Source organism: Sphaeramia orbicularis, chromosome 3 (genome assembly GCF_902148855.1).
Source record: "Sphaeramia orbicularis chromosome 3, fSphaOr1.1, whole genome shotgun sequence".
Lineage (NCBI taxonomy): Eukaryota > Metazoa > Chordata > Actinopteri > Kurtiformes > Apogonidae > Sphaeramia > Sphaeramia orbicularis.
Genome location: NC_043959.1, coordinates 53946813 through 53970859, shown reverse-complemented (window position 1 = coordinate 53970859; position 24047 = coordinate 53946813). Strand labels below are relative to the sequence as shown.

Here is a 24047-nt window from a genome sequence, read left to right as displayed (position 1 = left end):
GACTGTGGAATTTTGGCACTTGGCAAAAACATCCCAAGGGCCGAACTGGACCTTTTAGTGGGCCACATTTGGCCCCTGGGCCGCATGTTTGACACCCCTGGTTTAGGTCATTGAGGGTTAAAACCTCTAAAAACTCACTTTTGATCAGAGCAGTAAAGATGTTATGACTTGTATTTAGAAAAATGTGAGGGGTTTGAGTTTAGGATGCGTAGTTGTTAGATTGTAGCCCATCTTTACCCTCCTCTGTGCGATCCTCAGTCCAGTACAAGCGGCGGAGGAGGGCTGCCCTGTTGGTGACCGTGGCCCTGCTGGCTTTTGCTCTGCTGGTCCTGACCGTGGGACTCATCGCTACCACCCGCACAAACGTGGAAACGGCTGGATATTACTCTGGCATTGTTGTAAGTCCCACTTACCACCTGTTATTTACCCCACTACACAAGTTTTCTTCTTTTATTTGATTAACTGTGGCCTTTCCAATATGATTGTGTCAAAGTTTATTCCTCTGAGTCCTAAATTGTCCTGTATTCTCTTCTCATTTATTTCTGTATCCAGATGAGTTTTGGAGCATTTTTGGGTATTGTTGGTATGCATCTGGTGGAAAACCGCAGACCCATGGTAAGTTTGTCCTTTTTGTCCACATCTCCTTACTAAGTCACTTCATATTCTATTCCAAGCCATTGTTTCTATTACAGAAAAGAGCAATCAGAATCATGTATAATTTTAATTTCAGGGAACATACAAATGAATTGTTTATTAAATCAGGATTGTTAAAGTTTAAAGAATTGGGTGAATTAAGGACATTGCTGATTGTGTTTAGAGTGACAAACGGACTTTTGCTGCAAATTTGCAGAGATTATTTGCTTTAGTATCACAGGATGAAGAACATAGAAGGAGGTTTAATTTTAAACAGTAAAGGGTCTAATGTGAAGAAAATGTGTATTTCTGTTGCGGGTGTCAGGATGTGGAATTCTTTGGCAGTGGAAGAGAAGAGCTGTACAAATATTTTTCAGTTTAAGAGTTTGTATAGGGAAAGAATAGAGAAGCTTTATAAAAGCATGTAATGACATAGTTCAACTTATGGATGGTGGATTTATTTTATTTGCATAGACTATCAGGTAAACTGTTTACAGTAATAACTGTAATGGCAACGTATTTGATGTAAGCAGATGTTTCAAGAAAGGGGCAGGTATTATAAGTTTTCTTCATCCTGCTTCTTTCCAATCATTTAGATTGGAATGAATGAATAAAAATGAAAAAATGAAATGAAAAAATATTATTCATTGTGTCCTGCATATATCAAAAATTGGCACAAGCTTAAGTTAAAATAAGTTAAGGGTTAAATAACTTGTTACAGCTGAAACATTGTGAACCACTGCAGTACTTACCTATGGAAGGATCTGAACTGTTTGCTTTGTTAAATCCAGGCAGTTAGTTTTTTTTGTCCAGGCTGTTTCTTTAACTCTAACGGCCTCTCATTTCTTTAACATCAAAAAGATTGGACAATACCAAGATTGATCAGGATCATCAGGCTTGTGACAGAATGGTTCAGGGAGAATGAGACATCATTTTCACCCATAGATTAACCTCCATAAAGTCCAGACTGTAATTTGGGATGTGATGAAGACTTGATGCAGTGGTCCGATTCTCTATCATCATTAATCAAGAATTAATGCAACTATGAATGGAAAAAATATTATGAACCTTATTGTGACACTACATAAGCATTAAGTAGTGTCACAGTGAATGTCTCCTGTAATCAAAACCAAAGGTGGTGCAGTCAAATACTGCATGTGCGACTTTTTTTTTTAGCTGGGCAGTGTATATGAATGAAGCTTCTGCTAGTGACTAATCCATTGTTTTGTGTTACGGTGAAATGATTCTGACTGAAAACAAATGACCCAGAGTTTTAATGGATTAAAAGGAGAGGACGTTCTGAGCTGCTGCAGAAACTAGTGCTGTTTGATACCATGGCATTGGGGAAAGCGATCCAATACCAATACTTTGTACAAAAACACTTAAAGGAGTGATATTTTGCTTTTTTAAATGGAATTATGCATTTTAAAACATTTCCCTGTGGTCTACATAAACTGTAAATGCTATGTTTGAGTTTGAATTCTTCATTAATTCAACTCCACAGGTTCATCTTTAAGCCTATTTCTGAGTAATGACACCAGAAAGGTTGTTTTAGCGCTGGCCCTTCAAATGCAAATAAGTCGCTTCAGGCCCCGCCCCCTCCAGGTTGTTGACCATGCTGCTCTGTCCTGTTCAACCAACAACTGAACATTTTAGGTAATCGGCTCGAAGTTTGGACATATTTTCAGTATGGACTACAACTGCTGCTGCTGACAAACAATTATGTCATACTCGGAGAAATGTTCATTGGAAGTCTTGACCTTATATGTGTAAATGTCGTGACGTAACTAGTTATAAAATGTGACAAATTAAGCAGGAATTCAACAGGTCATAGAAATCCACTTGATTTTTGCCAAAATTAATATAAAGATGTCTTTGCAGCACCTGGAGGGTTCAAATTGAAACTTTTTGAACTATTTGGGTCCAAATACACAAATAAATGAATCAAAAACTAATAAAAGTGGGTTTAGCAAAATATGACCCCTTTAATGTCTGGAAAATCTAAAAAAAAAAAAAAAAAAGGTTAAATTATGACTTCATGGTGAATACAAGACATGAGAGTAATTATTGTTTAATGATTAAGAACTGTTATAAAAATGAAAACTTGCATATTAATTCATGTCACACACTTTCCCTTATTCATAAGTTTTTGAGGAACAATTGCATATTTACTGTTTTCCCCTTTAGTCTGTTATGTTTTTTGCTCAGAACCTCTCCAGCCTTTAAAAAGACTCTCTATGCCACAGGTGTCAAACATGCAGCCCGGGGGCCAAATTTGGCCCGCCAAAGGTTCCATTCCGGCCCACAGGATGAAAGTGCCAAAATGAACCTGAACAGTCCAGGTTGTCCAAATCATTTTGGTTCAGGTTCCACATACAGACCAATGTGATCTACAGAAAAAATAACAACACAATAACCCAGAAATAATGACAACGACAAATTTTCTTTGTGAAAAATTATGTGGAAAAAATTTAAGTTAAAAAAAAAAAAAAGATTGCACTGTGAAAATATTTGCATTTACAAAACTATTCTTTCACAATAAAACGCAAATAAATACATAAATAAAAACAAAGATAAACAATCCCAAATGTGCAACTCGAACAATATTCTGCCTGTTACTAAATGTTTTGCGCATTTATGGATCCACTGTGATCTATAGTTGTGTTAATAATAATAAGAGATGTAATATTGTAGAAACTGTTCAAATTTTAGCTCCAAACTCCAAAATTTTAACAATATTCAGCCTGTTGCCAAATGTTTATGTAACACTGTATGTAATGTACATGTACAAATAATAAGTCGAAGCATAATATTGTTAAAATTGCACAAATGTTTCTAATGAAATTTCAGTTTTTTTCAGGTTATTCACATTTTTTAGTAAAATGTAAATATTTTCATAATTCAGTTTGTTTTTTTTTTGTTTTTTTTGTACTAAAACAAAAAGAAAAACTTGGATTTGTCATTATTCATAGATTATTAAGTCATTATTTTACTGGTCTGGCCCCCTTGAGATCAAATTGGGCTAAATATGGCCCCTGAACCAAAATGAGTTTGACACCCCTGCTCTATGCTGATACAGAAGTGACAGCAATTTCCAGGTATCTCACTGATAGTCTGACTGACTGGAAAGAATGACGCAGCACGCACTTACCCAGGCGGAAGAAGAAGTAGTTCCCACCTGTCGTGTATCATTTGGACAAGATCCCAAAAGTTTACCTACTTTCCATTGTGTTCCTGATATACATTACCTCAAATTACCGCAGTATCAAAAGATTTGATATTTTGATTTGTGAATTGATTCTAGAGTGTAAAGATCTGGTATTGGTGATATAGATATTTCAGTATCGATCCACGCATCCCTCGTAGAAACATGCCTGTGCAATGTGAGCCACTCCCCCTGTAGAGTACAGTGTAAACAGCTCATTATAACCTAATGAAAACACAACACTTCTACTTTTCAGCTGATTATGAACTAAGAAAACATAGTTACAAACTTTACAATCTATCAGATCCTCATAAATCCATGAAAATGTTACACATTGGACCTTTAAAAGGCAACATCCCGTGTTCTTTCTCCCTTTATCCTCCAAAAATGAGATATTGTTCCTGGAAACTGAAAATATATATACCATAAATAAAAGGATCATGTTGCAGACTTTGCAAATTTTCTAAACACTTTTCGGGAAATTGCTCTATTATGAGTAAGAAGCAAATCGGATTACTTGATGTTCTTGGTTCTTGTGCTGCATTTCAGCGAACGTGACTGGATTTGTGGTCAGGGACGTGCATGTGATTGGCCCAGACCTTCAATGACAACAGGGGAAATTGCATTAGTATTGGTCAGCTGCTGCCAGGGCTCCTTTATTTCAGGCTGGGACATAACAACGTCAAAGTGCCTCTCTGGTCCAAAAAGGACCATGTCAACGACTCCACAGAACAGACAGTCCACCTGTCGGCTCAGCGTTAATGTGAACCATTTAATTAGTCGCAACATTTCTGCATTTATGAGCTGATAGTGAGACTGAAAGATGTGAAACCAGTGTGTGCCCTTGGTTGAAATGAAACACAGTTAAAGCAGAATGAAATCAGCTCTATTAACCAAATAAATAAAAAAGGCAACTGCAGGTCCAGTGGCATCCAGAAGCTTCTCTGTGACACTTAAGTCAGATCAGCGGTATCACATTCACTATGTATGAAGCCCAGAGTGAGACTATGTCAAGGAGAAACCACTGACACTCATCACAAGTCCTGGTTTGTAGCTGCTCATTTTGACCTTAATCTTTGGCTTTGTTCAGACTGCAGGCAAATGTGGCCCAAATCCAATTTTTTTGCCCATATGTGACCTATATCCGATCTGTTAAAGACAGTTTGAAAAGCACAAATGTAATTTTTTTTTTACATCTGACCCAGACCACTTTCATATATGGTCCTAAATCCGATACGTCACTTCAAGGTCACTTCAAGGTCGCATTCAGTTCGTACTCAAAACTGATAGAAGTCGCATTTAATGTGTAACATGAACAAGCACACAAGAAAATCTGAATTGTGCATTAAGTCCTGCTGTCTGAACGTAGCCTTTGTCAGAAGCATTTTATTCACTGATGTTTTAGTAAAAAAGGTACAAAACTGGAAGGTCGAGCAGAGTGTGTGTATTTCCTCTGGTGTAATTTACTTTTTATTGCAAAAGGTGGATGTGACAGCGCAAAGAGCTTTATGTGTGGCACACAAACAAAAAGAAAACAGTCTATTTGCAATGTACACCACGGGTTAAAACGTGGTTTCTACATTAACCCTTTCATGCATGAATTATGAGAACCTTAATCAAAATTTTTTCCTGAGTGTTTTTATTCCTCTTTAGGCATGAAAAAAACAATGTGATTGAAAATTTTCTTCTGAAAAATAAATAAATACATAAAAAATAAAAATAATGAAAAAAAAAAAAAAAATCTTATGAACCGATTTTTCATGAAGTTGCAAAAATGTCCACTCAGCTGGACACCACACATTTAATTTTTGATGCACAGAAACATGTATTTACTGATAAACTGTGTGAAAACTATTGGGAGGGCTTGTGATTCTTGGGGTTTATACTCAGGAGACATCTACATAATGTTACCGATTCATGTCAGAAAAGATACGTAGTGTCTTAAAACTTTAATAAAGATATGTGTTAAAAAAAAAAAGAACAACAAAATCCATGAATATACAAGAGAACAGCTGTAGAATAGCTGTCCACTGTAGTGACCAGTATGCATGAATGGGGTTAAACCTTTTGTTTAATTTATCTCCATGTACGGATGAACCTGTAAAATAAGCACAGTGTGTTTGTTTTAATAGTAGAGCAATTCATGGAAGTGAAAAAGCATGAAGATATTATTAAAGGAATTCCATTAATTCTGAGTGCGCAGGCCTGCAAACTAGTGATTTTTCATTGTCAGTTAATCTATTGGTTATTGATTATTAATTCAGTAATTACTTTGTTTATAAAATGTCTGAAATTGTTGAAAAATGATGATCAGTGTTTCACAAAACTCAAAGATATTTGGTTCACTGAAAGGCTGCAATAATTATTTTAATTACTGATTGATCTACTGATTATTTTCCCAGCTAATGTAGTAATTATTTGGTTACTAAAATGTTGGGAAATGGTGAAAAAGTGTTTCTTAAAGCCTGACATGATGTCTCCAAATGTCCAAATGGAAAGTAGCAAAGTAACCAGGAAATATTCACATTTAACAAGCTCTAGGAAAGAGAATGTCGACTTTTTAAAAAAACAACAACAACATGGTTATCAATTTAATTCATGATCTAAATATTTGTTGAACATTTTAATAGCTGACAGTTGTAGTTTACTGCCATAGGGAAGTAAATAAATAAGAAAACAGTAAAGTTTAAGACAGAAGACAAGACAAAGAATACATTATTTGCTGCATGTCTTTGTGATGAAACTAAACAAAACACAAAAAAGCTGAAAAATCCTCTGAGCTCATATAAATCCAGACTTCATTTAGACCTGAGGAGCATATTTGTCCTTTGTTAGAAGTATAAACATGCTTCCTCTGCCTCCATGACTCAGCTACATGAGTCTGTGTGTGTGTTGTGAATTTTTCATGCAGTATCCCTGGTGTCGTGTGCCTGCTCAGAGCTCTTTATATTATGTTACGCTACAGTGTACCATATCTAAAACGCGTACCTTTCCTGGAGCTGTTCATATGTGTGACTTGTAAATCTTATCAGGTTTTAGATCAGGGTCAGGAGAGGATTAGTCTTCTAGTTGTCATGGTTTATAGTGCTATGGGATAGAAACGTGTGTGATCATATATGTGCATTTAGTTTTAAAATAAAGCGTTGTTTAACAGTTAAGACAGTTTGTGCGTTTTCAAAGCGTCGGTTTTCCCTCCTGCTGCCTCAAACGGCTGCTTCACTCTGTGTGTGTGTGTGTTTGTAAATGTGTGATCACAGAGTAAAGACACAGACAAAGGTGGTAACTACCCTCTGTATCCATCTGTCATGGCTCCCAGTTCTGTCTTTTAAACTTTAATGGTGTGATCGCTGCCACACCCGCGGCGGTCTTGAGTGTCTATGAGCCACATGTGGCAAGATGTTCGCTGTCACACAGGTGTCTCCTTGCCTCCTGCGTCTGAGGCTCATACGGTAACATGAGAGGCGGCTGGTAGAGCGAGATCTCTCATTAAAGAACAACTAACCACACTGACGCTGACATCCAAGAGCACTGGAGCATCCCTCACTTCCTGGATCTCACAGGCCTTTGTTCCTCTGACCTCCAGTGATGTGGTTGGATGTGGTGTAGCCACAGACACTGACACAGTTTTACTCCAAACTTAAACCTTTAACTGCATTTTTTTTTATTACCAGAATGATATTTTGTTTTTTTTTTTCAGATGGTGACACAAGAGTAGATTTCACCTCTGTGTAGAGTTGCAGCTAAGGGTTAGTTTTTGTAATCAGTTATTTTCTTTGATTCGATTTAGTTAAACCATTATTTGAATAGGTGAAAAAATTGTAGAATTGTGAAGAAGACATGTCTGAAACTGACAAACAACTATTCTTTATTCCAGAACCAGCTGAAACAACCACAAAAAGTATAAAAGTAAAAGGATATGTAAGTAGTATAGAAGTAATTATGTTGAAACAACAGTATGAAAGTATACAGAAAATATCTATAGATATATAGCAACAACAACAATAACAACAGTATTTAAGTATACATACCAGATAGATAGATAGATAGAATCAACAACAATAACACTATGAAAGTATTTAAAAACATCTAGATATATAGAAACAACAACAGTATTAAAGTATTTAAAAATCTCTATAGATATACTGAAACAACATAAAAATATGGTGTAAAAAGCCCTAATGAAGACCAGAGGTTGCAACATGGTGGTTGTATTTTAAAAGATTGCCATGGAGTAATAAAGGCATTTTATTTTTACACAGATCCTACAGTGTGCCTTGGAATATTTTTTGAAATCTTGCATGCTTATGCAGATTTGTTTGACTCTAAATAGTAAGACACACCATAAGTTTCCAAAGAGCACCTGTGGATAATCACCAAGAAGAATCTGTATGTAAATAACAATAAAAAAGTCAAATGACATCTACAAACATTATGTGCAGTCTTCAACAAATTTGTATTGGACTTACTAACAACTAATACGGAACTTTGTGTTGATCATGTGCGTTACAATAAGCGTCCATGTGAAACACAACAGTGGAACCAATGTTTCGGTGCAGCAAAATTAAGGAAACAAAGCTTTTCAAAATTTTTAATCAGTTCAGCTTCTGTCTCATCACACACCTACACAAATATCACATAATAACTCCTGTCCCACTCATTTCTATGTTGTGTTTTGTCTTTTTAAGTCTTTAGACCATGTGATGTTTTGTGAGCATCCCACACACCTTATATTTACAACACTTACAACACTGTTTTTAATATCATTCATTGCACCTCATTCATATTAGACCTGCACATTTTCCTGAAAAACTAATTAATCTTTATTACAGTTCCCATATTTATCCACATCCATTGACCTTTACTTCCTGCTCTGTCCCAGTCACATGATGAATAACTGTTTCCATGTGTTCCAAAGTATTTATTAAAAAATGTTAGCCTATAATAGCGCAGCAGGGATGAGGCAAAAAGAAAAAAAAAATCTCAATTGTTCTTGGTGTTATGGACATTGGAAGATTTTAATTGATTAAATACTGGTTACATGAACTGAAGACAAAACACATTAAATGTGTAAAAGTATATGCCTTATCTGATTAGAGAAACATTCACAATTAATATATTACAAAAAACAAACAGGTTGCATTTTGAATTATTGTGGAGTGAGAAATGTCTCTCCAGGAATAATATACACTTTTGCATTTTAGGCATTTTTTTGCAGTTTTCATAAATATAATCTTCAAATAATCAAAAAATAAATAATGTAATACATATGCAGTTTATATTTTAGACTTAGACCCTAGTATATATGGTACACATTTTTACTTTTTACACCATCCAGAGTTTTACAGATGAGTAATTAATGACATTTATCATTACTTTTATACTGTCTTTTACCTCTTTCTTCCTCTTTCTTGTGCTTGAAAGCCTTCACATTTTATGCATTAATTTAACACAGACGATAATCCGCTAATATCTGTTTGATTGGTTTTATTTGGATCGGTTCATAAGATTGAATTGGTTTTTCTTTTTGTCATGTTTCATTCAGCCTTCATATGTAAATGTATCGTTTGTCTGACCTGAAATTGTGGGTTTTAAGTTTAAGGGAAGGTTTGTTCCAGGCTTAACAGGATAACACTGAATAAGTAAGAGGATGAGGAAATCAATACACCCGTTCATTACTCACTCCTTAGGCTGGATGACTGATCAAGTGTTTATTTGAGTTTCCTGATCCTTTCTGGTTGTACAACGAGCTTTAATTTGGATATGAGAGAAATTCACTCTATTTCGATTATAACAATGGCCTGTTATATTAACCCTTTCATGCACAAATTATGAGAACCTTAATCAAAATTTTTTCCTGAGTGTTTTTATTCCTCTTTAGGCGTGAAAAAAACAATGCAACTGAAAATTTTCTTCTGAAAAATAAATAAAAATAAATAAATAAAATAAAAATAATTGAAAAAAAAAAAAACATCAAAAAAAATAATAATGAAAAAAAAAAAAAAATTCTTATGAAGCTATTTTTCATGAAGTTGCAAAAATGTCCGCTCAGCTGGACACCACACGTTTAATTTTTGATGCTCAGAAACATGTATTTACTGATAAATTGTGTGGAAACTATTGGGAGGGCTTGTAATTCTGGGGGTTTATGATCGGGAGAGATCTACATAGTGTTACCAATTCATGTCAGAAAAGATATGTAGTGTCTTAAAACTTTAATAAAGGTGTGTGTACAAAAAAAAACAATAAACAAAAAAAACAACGAAAAGAACAACAAAATCCATGAATATACAAGTGAACAGCTGTAGAATAGCCGTCCACTGTAGTGACCACTATGCATGAAAGGGTTAAATATGTAGTGTCCTGTAGTGTCCTCTGTCACCATGGAAAAAAGAAAATAACTCAGTGTCTCATTATTCTGATAAAACATACTAGATGAAATTTCCCTTTCAGCACCATCTGTGAAAAAGAGCTCTCTGTGGACTCTGTATAATCTTGTGCAGGATCCATGTCTTATCCTATCTTTAATAATTGTACACCAAGTCATATATCAACAGTAATAATAATGAAAAGTATATTAAATATATTTTTGCACTATTTGCTTAATGGTTCCATTCTAGTGTGTACTTACTGCAGTGTAACAAATAAACTGTAAATGTTACCGGTCTCTGTACGTTACTAGAGTATTTATTATTATTATTTTATTTTCCTTTATTTAACCCGGTGAAATCCTCACTGAGGTCAAACACCTCAGAGCAGCGTGGACATTGTAACCACAACAGAAAAAAACAGAACAAACAGCTACAGTATCAGGTTATGTACAGTAAAAGACCAACGTTAATAAATGATAAGTTCAGTGCAAATTTAGAAGCAATCACATTGACCAAGAGTTTATTTAAAAATAAACTAAAATAGACTTTAACCCATAGAGACCCAGTTTTACTTTTGTGTCGGTTCCAAAATGAGTTTTTCTCTGTATGCAACTTTTCTTCAGTGATTTATCATAATTTATTAAAATATTATCCTCTGTATTTTGTGTTTTTTCAGTGAAAATCATGTATTTTCCTATATTTAATTCATTGATCATTTAGATTTTCATAAAAAGTTAAGGGTTATTATGTCAGAAACAGAGAAAACTGAAGAAAAAGTGACTTTTCCAGCAAAATATCAATAGGTGAATGTAAAAATAAGTGTATCCATCCACTGAGTTTTACTGGTGAATCAGTGTTGTAGAAGATGACAATGTTTCCATGGTAACTACGGAGCCTCTGAACATCCAAATGGGTCATATCAGATGACCATGAAAAGATGACAAACTGCATTTTACACCAATTATTTACATGTAGTGATAGGATTAGTGGATCAACAGGTATTAACCCTTTCATGCATGATGTCTACATTTGTGAACACACAGTTTAAGCTCACTTTCCAAAGGGTTATAAAGGTGATATTCTCCAAACCACATGGGGGCAGTCTGTATAGACCCTAAGCATCACAATGAAAAAAAGGATCATCTTAGTTTTAGAATTTTTACTGTTCTGTGATTTTATAAAGTTAACCTCCTAAGACCCAGCTATGGGTTTTAGAGTTCCACCGCTTTATAACAAAAAACAAAAAAAAAACTGTTCACCACAGAGGACATTCCATAAAAATAAAACAAAAAAATGCATCTGAAAAAACTGTTGCATCAGGCAATTATTTAATAATAAAAATAAAGCCAAAATTTGTACTTTCCTTGGTCTCAGGAGGTTAAATAGCCTAATGTTGAGTAATAAAATCAATAATTAAAAAAAAAAAAAAAAAAAAAAAATCAAGATACGTTTTTTCATAATTCATGCATGAAAGGGTTAAACCATTTACATCAGTTGATGCTTTTGGTTGCCAGTGGATGTTTGGGTCTTTATGGGTTAAAACAGACAACTTCTGACAGTTTTAGGGCCTTTTGTAAATTATTCCATGAGGAAGGGGCACCATTTTGAAAAGATATATTACCTATTATATTACTATCCTTTGTCATTTTATCATTTACACATGTATGCACAAACATAAAATGTAAGCAGCCCAAGGAGACATTTATAAATAAAAGTAAACCAATGTGACAGTCTGCAGACATACACAGAAGGAATACAGCGGTGAAAACTATTTCCACAACACTGTTTTTTTTTCTGATGACTGCTTTTGGTCATCAGCGAGACACATAATTGCATCCATCACAACTCAGCCTAAATTGACAAAAAAAAAAGCTACAAAAAGCTGAGAATGTCACAAATCTGATGCAATTTAAAGTTCATCTCTCTCATAACCGGTTCAGAAGTTATTTAACAGAGACTCCACTTTCCAATTTGTCTTATCTTATCCTGCAAAATGTTTAAAAGGATCGTGGACCATCTAATTCCCCCCAAAATAAAAGCCCTCCTCCTATCTGTGCTCGTCCTGCCGTCTCCTATAACAGGCTTCACTGCTCTGACGCTGTCTGTCACGTCTTTATGACTAAACGCTTCATGTAGCTCGTGTTCCTCGGTCTTTCGTCGCCTCCTGTATTTCACAGACTCCTGTCCTTGAAGGGCAGAACAGTGAACCTTTTAAAGGGTCGTATTTTAGGCCGTGGCGATGCTCAGGACTTATTAGAAGTCACCGGAACACTGAGCACAGACCAAGACACTGCAGTGGTCAGCGACTTTAGTTACATAACCTGATAGAGATCTTCTCCAATTACTATAAAACATCTCTTCGGTAGTGATGTCTTGTTTTTCCTCCATTTCACTTCATTCATGTACATCTTTCTTCTTTATCTCATCTTACTCCAGAGGGCAGCAGACGATTATCCACACTGTACCTGAGCTTATTTAAATCATAAAGACCCAAATATCCACTGGTGACTAATAGCATCAACTGAGCTAAACTGTTTAGCCCTTTCATGCATGAATTATGAGAACCTTAATCAAGATTTTTTTTTTCTGAGTGTTTTTATTCCTCTTTAGGCAAAAAAAAAAAAGCAAAAAAACATTGTGATTTATTTATTTTTTTTATGAACTTATTTTTCAAGAAGTTACATAAATGTCCACTCAGCTGGACACCATGCATTTCATTTTTAAAGCGACATACTGTGTGAAAACTATGAAATAAAACATTTTTAATGCTGCTAATCTGATGTTTTCTCACATTTTAACACACTATAATATTAGTTACTACACACTCAGATAATGTGCAAAAAAACATCTTTTTCTTTTAAAAAAAAATGTTAATTGCAGTTTAATAATAATTAGCAGTTGATTTATGCTCAAATATGTCACTGCAGATCAGGTTTATCAACAACAGGAAAGCTACAGTAATGGTATGAATTGCAGTATATTATGGGATGGTGCATAGGCTTCCACTGTGTAGGTTGATATGCAAGTAAAACAACAAAATCCATAAAGGTACAAGAGAACAACTGTAGAATAGCTGTCCACTGTAGTGACCACTATGCATGAAAGGGTTAATATCTGTTGATCCACTAATCCTATCAATACGTGTAAATAATTGGTGTACAATACAGTTATTCATCTTTTCATGGTCATCAGATATGACTCATTTGGACATTCAGAGGCTCCATAGTTACCGTGGAAACACCGTCATCTTCTACAACATAGATTCATCAGTAAAACCCATGGAGTTTGATGAATGACAGTGGATGGATACACTTATTTTTACATTCAGTTATTGATATATTTGTTGGAAAAGTCACATTTTCTTCAGGTTTCTCTGTTTTTGATATAATAACCGTCAACTTTATTCTGAGGTTTTTTTGAAAATACATGGTCAATGAATTAAGTGTAGGAAAATACATGATTTTCAAAGAAAAAATGCAAAATACAAAGGATAATATAATGAATGATGATAAATTCCTTAAGAAAAGTTTCATATTGAGAAAAATCCATTTGGAAACTGACACAAAAGTAGCACTGGGTCTTTGTGGTTGATGATAATGATAAACTTTGTAAGCATGAATAAAATACAAACGTGAACAAAAGGCAAAGAGAAACCACAATCCAAACAGAACGCTCCAGCATATCAAGCATATCAATGGCAACAAGTCAATCAAAAAAAAGAAAAAAAAGAAAAAAACGACGTACCTCACTAGTCGCTTTTCCATTGACCCTCAAATTCTGTGAGTATGACTCACACAAAAAAATTTTCCTAATGGAAAAACGACAATTTCGCCCAAACTCTCGTTTTTGCGCTGGCAAGAGGTGTTTTTTCGGGCGTAGTGCAAATGGTATATCACGCAAAACTGCAATGGAAAGACCTTTTTCCACAACTAGAGTCACGTGAATAAAAAAAAAGAAACGGATGTTTGACAGACGTTACAACAAGTGAAGAAGAGTTTTAAAAGAAACATGGCACTGCATGTGTGGACGCACCAGGAAACCGAATCATTTTTAAAATTTAGTACAGGATAGAGGGGTAATATATAAAAATAATGAATATATCTGTAAATCAACACAATATTTATGTTTGTTGCTGTGTTTATGGAATGACTTCTCATGTCATCTCACGATAATGAATAAAGAAATCATCGTGTTTGTGATTTAATGGAAAAACTGACATTACGCACTTCTGTTTATACCACTTTTAGTAAATATCTGTATAGTTTTGGGCAGATGTTCAATGGAAAAGCAACTACTGTGGCTCCTCAACAACATTTTAAGTTCAAAATGGATTAGAAAGAAGCTTATATTGCCCTACCCCAATTTTACATGAGTAATATATACAGTCCATAAAAAGAACAAGTCATTCACTAAGTTACTGGAAAACAGCTCAAGTCATAACATCTCATACTTATAATTTATAACCACACCATAGAAAACACAACAGCACCAAATAATACAGCTGTATTTCCTTCTTCTAACACATCCATTAGCGTCCTGGGTTAAACTGCTGTTCCTCATCTTTATATTTCTTCAAAAATTCTATCTTATTTATTCTTTTGAATTGATTTCTGTTTTTACTTTCCTTTAATTCATCTTTTACAGTATTTAGTTTGTCTTGTACATGGGTCGGTACAGGGAGTTTTTTGGGGGGCGACAGTGTGTGTTGAGGTGTTTTATGTGCTGGCAGCTGGTGCTAAGGTAATGTGAAGTAATGCAGTTGTCAGGCTCTATTGTCTCTGCCGCCGGCCTCATCTCCCACTTACAGCCCATAAAAGCAGAGTCATTTAAACCGCTAATGAAGTGGAGAGTCTGGGCCAGTGGCAGATAAAATTCCCATTTTTTCACCTCGGCTCTGATTTCACTTTGTTGGAGGGTAATTGATTCTAAAACGGTGTTTCTCCATCCCCCTGTATGAGTCTCACATATTGATACTTGATATTTCGATGTAAATTTTCCTCTTGGTTAGCTGAAGAATAAAATATACAACATTTATTTACACAGCCTCGCAAAAAAAAAAAAATATTCAGGTAGGTCAGGTCCATTGGATAATTCCTGCAGTGATTAATGCATGTCACCAACGATAAGTTCTTTAACTGATGCAGTGAGTCGCTTCTCATTTCCTGACAAAGAGCATAAAGACTAGACGATGCCACGATTCATCAGACTCAAAATTATGGCTCAGGGAATCCAGACCTGAACCCCAGTGAGAATCTTTAGGATGTGATGGAGAAGCTTTTACACAGTGGTCTGACTCAAATGTATGTAACCATGGCCAAGACTGTGATAATTATGTGGTATAAACAATAGTACAGCAAATATATCCTGTAATCAAAACTAAAGGTGATTCAAAGGAATATTTTGTGTGACTTTTTTTTTTTTCACCTGACAGTATATTTTACTAATGTTAATAATCTGGTTTTGTTGTATTTGACCTAGAGGACAGTTGAATTTGCCTTAGGGCAGTGGTTCCCAACCTTCTTTGGCACGAGACCCCATTTTAACGTCACAAATTTCTGGCGACCCCAAACATTCAAAACAGAATTTTTTTTTTTTTGCTAAAATTAATTTGTTTTTGATCATGTAATAGTTTGCTACACTATGTTGATTTTAGATGACATTTAGTCTATATAATATACAATATTATGGACGGAGGCAGAAAAGCCAGGTGGAGATTACTGCACAAAGTGAGAATTTTATTTTCCTTGGTCAGGATATGTACAGTCAGTCCAGCTTGGATTTACAAGGCTGACAATTAATACTGAACAAACAAGAACTCAAACTATGAATTATGAAAGAGCTGCAGCATCTGAAACTGACTACAACGAACATTTGACAGATAAACAGAACCACAGTGCTTCAGTTTCAGCTTCAGTTTGTAATGTCTTTTATGTACTGGGATTGCCTCTCTCAACTCACCATATATATATATATTTTTTTTTTAGTAAGTTTTTATTTTTTATTTTTATCAATTGCTAGAAATTGCGGGCGACCCCATTTGAATTCCAGGCGACCCCAAGTGGAGTCCCGACCCCAAGGTTGAAAAACACTGCCTTAGGGGAAGTCTCATCCCTCTTATCTTTCTGAATACTGATTAAATTACCTTTAAAAAAACAAAATAAATTATTGATAAAGGCCAAAGTGTGCGAACAAAAGCCCTCACATCAGTGACCAAACACACAGATAGATGTTCGCATGAGAGGGAGAGGATTCAGTTCAAGAACTAATCAGATACACACAACACAACTGTGTTCTGTGGGAAGAATTTAAGGATAGAAGAAACACAACTTCTCCATCGCCCTTTTCTACTGTTGTACAGCGTTCCAAAACTTCTTTTGAGCTAAATAATTTGGATGTGGAGGACCGAAGTACGACAGCATTAAAAGTATTTAGTCCTGAAAAGCCAAAGCTAAGCCTACTGAAGTGTTTTCACTTACTCTGGATGGTTGTCTGCCCCCTGCTGCGGTCACCCACACAACTTTATTCCAAACTAAATCGTCTGGTCCTATGAATCCCATCCAGTTTGGCAAAATAGTCCATCCAGTTCAGTGTACATTTTCAGTTAGCTAGCAATTTCTGTTGGTGATCTGTCCATCCCATTAGGAGAAAAATGTCCCTTTTCCATTGCGTTTGTCCGTCTCATCAGTACGTCTGTTCCTTGTGTGTCAGCTGGTTTAGGCACAGAAGAGGACTACAGGGTGTATCAAAAAAAAGTAGACTGTCCAAAAAGTGCCCACCAAATTTACAAGTGAATGTTTTCATGAAAGGTCTTTGTTTGCCTATGTTGATATGGACGTCCTGCATCTGTCCATACCAAAATTTATGACATAAATGCATGCATGACTTCACACGGGCCCTTTTTAAGAGGGGGTAAAAAAATTTTTCCTCCAAAAAATTAAAGGGTTAAAATTGGTTGAAAAGCCTTAAACTGTGGTGCAATGCGTGATTCTTTGGTTTTCTCCACTGCGGTACCCGGATTAACCCTTTGTTTCTTGTCAGGTAAACTTGAGCAATGGGTATGAATTGGAATGTGTTTGAAAGTAACACCATGGTTAGCAAGTAATGACTACCCAACTGCATCCCAAAGAAGGTTAATTAGGTGCACATTACCAGGAGTAAGTCACTTACTTACCCTGTTTTTGTCCACTTAGTCCTCGACATGACCTCCATCTCTTTGGATGCACACTTGTGCTCTCCTTATCATGTCCTGCACTGCTCGCCTGATCATTCCTCTGTCTCGCCGCAGGATGTCCACTTCGGCTCTGATGCGCTGTTCAGTGTCATCAAGGTCACGTGGTGGTGTCTCATACACTTTGGATTTCAAATGTCCCCAGAGGAAAAAGTCAAGGGGCATCAGGTCAGGAGACCTGGGGGGCCATTCCACTGGGCGGTTCAAGGCAATGACACGGTCACCAAAAAGCTCTGTAAGCCAATCCGTTACCGTTCTTCTCCGGTGTGGGGGAGCACCATCTTGTGCCCACCAAGCACGTGCCAGTTGACCATTCTGCTGAAGATGAAAACGTGGCATTGCATGGAGAGAACGAACAACGTGTTCATTCAACATTTGGAAATAATCATCGCTGTTGATGTTGTTGCGAAAAAAGTATGGTCCAACAATTGAACCACTTCCAACAAGACCGATCCAGACCGTCAATTTGTGCCGATCATCCCTTCGCTGGTAGTCAAAATTGAGTTGGCGTTGACCCTGTGAAAAGCATTCACCCCAGTGTATGTGTACATTTAACAGGAAACAAAGGGTTAATCCGGGTACCGCAGCAGAGAAAACCAAAGAATCACGCATTGCACCACAGTTTAAGGCTTTTCAACCAATTGTAACCCTTTAATTTTTTGGAGGAAAAATTTTTTTACCCCCTCTTAAAAAGGGCCCATGTGAAGTCATGCATGCATTTATGTCATAAATTTTGGTATGGACAGATGCAGGACGTCCATATCAACATAGGCAAACAAAGACCTTTCATGAAAACATTCACTTGTAAATTTGGTGGGCACTTTTTGGACAGTCTACTTTTTTTTGATACACCCTGTAGAGTAGGACTGCAGCAAAAGTTTGTATTTTCAAGCCAACATTTGTTCAGTCCCGCATATCAGCTCTGTGCCCACATTGCGGACCTGAGTTCTGTTCACGTTCAAGGAGGCACACGTAAACAATACATGAGGCATTCAGGAACAATTAGAATAATTAGGAAATTACAACACTTTTCAAAATCGTCAAATATTCAGAATATTTAAATACAGCATCAAAAAAATGAATGGCGGTGTCTGTGAACCATGTAATCACAATCCTACATTTTAAACTCTGTCATTATCTATATTTCCCACACCTGCCCATCAACACATCACAACACTTTGCACCATGTGCTCAGGTAGTTTTGCCGATGAGGTCTGACGTTACATTTTGGTGCATTATGGGAAGTGAAGTTCTTCTCCTGCAAAGTTACTATCAAATCCTCCGCACTTTAATCATATACTTCTACAGTAAGGACAAAAGTAAGCCTACTCACCAAATGCCTTTTTTTTTTTTCTTTTTTAGGCGCTTTGCTTAAATTTCTGTCAGCACCAATTGATAGTGACAATTTGTGTCATTCCCATCAACAATGCCAAATTGAAGACACTGTGTTCTTTACTACACTCTGGTGGATACTCTGTGTTGCGTAATACAGAGTAATTCATGACTCATTAAATGCACCAGAAAACAGGAAATCACATCTGGATTTTATTTTTCTTCTTCGGTGATTCAGCCACCACATCTTCGCGTATTAGGGGCTTCACTTTACTTTCTTGCCTGATATCTTCCCAGATATCTTGAAACGGCCCTGGATACAGGCTACAGTTTTTTGGTGATTTTTTTGGGGGGGGGATACTGTAACAAACTTGCATTTCAAGTAAATGGCTTGAAGGAGAAAAAAGTGTGTTTGATGTCTTGTTTCAGTACAGAAGGTCTGGTCCAGGAGGAGCCATTGAACAGACAGCAAACGATACGGAGCGGTAAAATTTACAATCAGACATCTGTGACCAGCCAGCTGGTTGTGCTGGGCTCTAGGTCTGGAAATGACTTTGGGGTGATCATGTGATCGTGTGTTTAAGGGCGTTGACATGAACCCCAGTATTCCTCTGTTTAATGGCTGCTCCTTTGCTACCTGTTGTCTGTTGTTGTTTCATGTCTGTTGTCAAAAACAGGCGCTAAAAGACCGAAAAAAAAAGGAAATTACTTGTCTTATAAGACGACAAAAAACTATTCCGCAAGACAAGATTTGTTTCTTTTAATTACTCGCAGATTCTTGGCTGATGACACTGTTATATATTATGAGAACGCGTGCGACGAGCAGCTGTGTGGTCGTGTGTATCAGTTCTGGAGAATTAAATTGACCTTGTTGGTTGACCCTCTATCCTGCACATTGCCTCTTTGCCTATAAATTACCCACAAAGCACCTCTGTGTTGGCAGAGCAAGAAGCCAAACATTTCCTTTATCGTCCCTCAGATGAAACGCTGCAGCCAACCAATCAGCGCACACAGCATCAGAAAGTGTGTGGGTCCAGACTTGTAGCTTTTATATAGAACAATCAACATTTGTATAATCAATTTAAAGGGGTCATATTTTGCTAAACCCACTTTTATTAGTCTTTGGTTCATTTATTTGTGTATTTGGACCCAAATAGTTCAAAAAGTTTGAATTTGAACCCTCCAGGTGCTGCAAAGCTATCTTTATATTTACTTTGGTGAAAAATAGAGTGGATTTCTACAACCTGTTTTAATTCCTTCTTAATTTGTTACATCTATAACTAGTTATGTCATGACATTTGCACATATAAGGTCAAGACTTCGGATGAACATTTCTCCGAGTACGACATAATTGTTTATCAGCAGCAGTGATTGTAGTCCATACTGAAAATATGTCCAAACTTCGAGCCCATTACCTAAAATGTTTAGTTGTTGGCTGAATAGGACAGAGCAGCACAGCCAACAACCTGGAGGGGGTGGGGTGTGAAGTGGCTTATTTGCATTTAAAGGGCCAGCGCTCAAAATGACCTTTCTGGTGTCATTACTCAGAAATAGGGTTGAAGTTGGACCTGTGGAGTTGAATTACTGAAGAATTCAGACCCAAGCAGAGCATTTACAGTTTATGTAGACCACAGGGAAATATTTTAAAATGCATAATTCCATTTAAAAACACAAAATATCACTCCTTTAAATCATTGGTTGCACTAGAGTGAATTTAGTTAATGCAACATTTTCCAAGTTTTGCCAGTACCACTATACTAACTTATTATATTGACTTATAACAAACAAAATGGCTAAGTCACCAAACCAGCTGACTGATACTAAGGCTACGTTTAGATGATAACAATCTGAAACTAAAACGCAAAAGTGGCGTTGCGTTCTCACTTTTAATTCCACATTTAGACGTGCATTTGGGGGGGAAATCTGCATGTAGACGGACACGTAAAAGTGTGTGAAATTTCCTATTTATCGATGTAGTATGCAGGTCAGGTGGCTAGGTGGCACCATCACAACCAAGACCAAGCGCCTGCGTAGAACCTTTCTACTTCTCTTCCTGTTCTCTCCTAGCACGAAATACGATCACAAAATAGGAAACAGAGCACTACTCTCTATAAAGATTTATGACAATTGCTGAAATGACTCTTGGATGTAAATTAGAGCTGCTAGGGCAACGTGAAGGTCTACCACATGGAAATAATCTGACATGTTGTTGTTTTCCTGTACTGGCACGTGCCTGTGATGTGAACTCTACACGACGAGAAAACACAGTTTTGCGTTTTCAACCCTTTAGACCGGGGGTGTTTAGAGGAAGTGAAGGAGAGAAAGTAAGAGAGAAGAGAAAATTGAGTTTGGAATTGCCCAGTTGAACATTGTAACTCCAGTTTGTCAGGCTAATGAAGTGCTCAGCTGTAATCTGTGGGTGTGTTTGCATTATTCTATCATACATTTGTCATAATTATTTTTCATAGATAAATTATAGCCATAGACTGCACATCAAATGTCTGAGTAATAAACATAGATACAGTCTGGGTAAATGTAAGTTACAACTGTAGAAAAGAACACTTCCAAAGAATGAGGGGGACAGGGGAATGGATTAGTGTATGATGAGATAACTTGTCTCTGTAGCAGCTGAAAATATCCAGAAAAATTTTTTCAGTGAAAGAGTGGGAACTCTGCTTGAGCTGTAAGTGGACCCTTAACTTAAATTAGTTTGATACCCCTGGATTAAGTGGTTCAGAAATGAATGAAAGAAAGAAAGAATGAATGAATGAAGCTGCTTAAGCCTCAGGCCTCTTCAATGTCATTATTTTCTGGTTCGTTTGCTCCTCTGTGACAGTAAACTAAACACCTTTGGGTTGTGGATTAAACAAGACATTTGTACAGGGAATCCTGGGTTTTGGGAAACACTTTTCCACCACTCTCCAGCATTGGAAAAAACAAATATTTAATCATTCATTCATTTTCTGAACCCGTTTTATCCTCACTAGGGTCACGGGGGTCGCTTGGAGCCTATCCCAGCTACATAGGGGTGAAGGCGGGGTACACCCTGGACAAGTCGCCAGTTTATCGCAGGGCTGAACATATAGAGACAAACAATCACTCTCACATTCACACCTATGGGCAATTTAGATTAACCATTTAACCTATCAGTGCATGTCTTTGGATGGTGGGAGGAAGCCGGAGTACCCGGAGAGAACCCATGCAGACACGGGGAAAACATGCAAACTCCACACAGGAAGGTCCCACCCCCTGTAGGCTGGTGTTGGAATCGAACCCAGGACCTTCTTGCTGTGAGGCACGAGTGCTAACCACTGCACCACCGTGTCACCCAATATTTAATCAGTAAATGAATAAATTTAAGATTAATCAACAATGGAAATAATTACCAGTTGCAGCCTGACTCGAGTCCTTTTTTTTTTTCCTAAATAACTGATGGTTCTTCTCCTTCTCTTTTTTCTACCTCTGTTCATCTATATTCACTGTCTCCCAGCTCATTGCATCCATCGTATTCATTAGCTTCGGAATCATTGCGGCGGCCTTCTGTGCCATCATAGACGGGATCATCGTCTCAAACTACATTGTGAGTATAAGATCACATCAGATTTCTGACACATTTTATATCATCTGCATAAAGGTTATAGCAAAAGTTTACATAGTGACTAAAAACTATTTAAGTTGGACTGGAAAATTGGTGTTACACCTTCCAAATGCATTTGTCCACAAGGATTAGATATAAAAAGTAATTGGAGTACATAATGAGCAATTTGTTCAAAAAATGCTCCTGTTTTTTCCTCTTAAACTTTACTGTCCCAAAATATTTCATCCTAAATACTCACACTTCAGTTTAACCTTTTTCATGTCAGTTTAACACTTAACTTTAACAACACATCACTTCTTATCGTAATGGCATTAGACAAAGGACGCAGCCCAGATATGGCAAAAGCTCAGATACTGGTCTTAGACGACTGGATAGGATCGGTCAGCTGGATGAATTTTAATGAGCTTCTTAATGAACATCGGCCACAGAGAATTAAAAAAGCTGAACCTCTCAGCACCTGGCACTGAGTCACTGATATCGATCAACAGCGCTCTCAGTGCCCTGCAGATACATTTATTTTATGCTCAGGGGACAGTAAAATATATTTATTGGACCTTCAAGTGTTGGACAATGAAAATCATTTTAGTAGCTCACACATTATATAAAGTCTAGTGAAGTTTAATGGTGTGGGTTTTGTGGTCGGGTGCAGCGGACAGAAGAAACATTTGGAGTAGCAGTACAGTGTTGTTCTCATATTGACTGTTCCCTCTCTTTTCTCTCTTTTCTGTAAACACACAGGACATAAGGCCTGTGCAGCAGAAACTCTGTGGATATCATCCCGGCTATGTAGGATACGGCTACGACAGCTTCTATACTGAGGTGATTCTCTAACAGAAACTCATTCACTGTACCTGCGTTGTTTCGATTTCATAAACATCTAAGTGATTTATCTATAAAAAAATCATTTTTTAAATCATCAATATAAATATATATTATTCTCTGAAGATGTAAATGATGGTTTAGGTATATTTTATTATAATAATACCTTATGGTGAGTCTTTGTGCAGCTTTTTAGGACTTTACTGTCATCTTGTGGTGAAATTGTGTTACTGCAAAAGGTCACATCCTGTTTTTTTGTTTGTTTGCTTGTTTTTTTGATGCTACTCTGTATATAAATAATGCATCTGTTTCCAGTAAAACTCTTCCACAATTGATCAACTGCTAAAGCTGTCCAAATCTTTTATCTTGCAGGTGACGTGTAGATCAGCCAGCGAGACATGCAAGCTGAAAGTGCAAAGCCGCACCTGCTACTGCTGCTACCTGTACAACTGTGGCAAGTGAGATGAGACAGATGGTGGTGATGTTCATATCAGAGCAACAATGAATACAAATGGAAACCATAGATTTTAATGTATTCAGGTTTACATTCATAACGTGACAAGGCAGGTGAAGGTGTGAAGAATTGTGCAGAAACTACCACTAGAAAACTAACAATGTCTACATACAGTTTTAACCCATAAAGACCCAAACATCCAACAGTAACCAAAATCATTAACTGATATAAAAAGTTAAATAACAGTTGATCCACTAATCCTATCAATACATGTAAATACAGGGTGACACAAAAAAACGGGAACTTTTTAACAATCCAATAAAACCAAGAGTGATGGAAGAAAAATATTTTATTCATAGTAATTGAAACCTTAAAACATGCCATTTAAGAAACAATGATGGAATTTTCAT

General features: G+C 36.6%; 1 protein-coding gene across 1 annotated transcript in view; it reads left to right on the top strand.

Annotated features, from left to right (window-relative positions):
- tmem255b (transmembrane protein 255B) overlaps positions 1–24047 on the top strand; it is a 37703-nt gene that overhangs the window by 2351 nt on the left and 11305 nt on the right. Inside the window, exons 2-6 of the mRNA XM_030123247.1 lie at positions 259–398; positions 553–615; positions 22257–22346; positions 23103–23183; positions 23556–23641. Coding sequence (XP_029979107.1) covers positions 259–398; positions 553–615; positions 22257–22346; positions 23103–23183; positions 23556–23641 — 460 coding nt within the window. The remainder of the gene's footprint in view (positions 1–258; positions 399–552; positions 616–22256; positions 22347–23102; positions 23184–23555; positions 23642–24047) is intronic.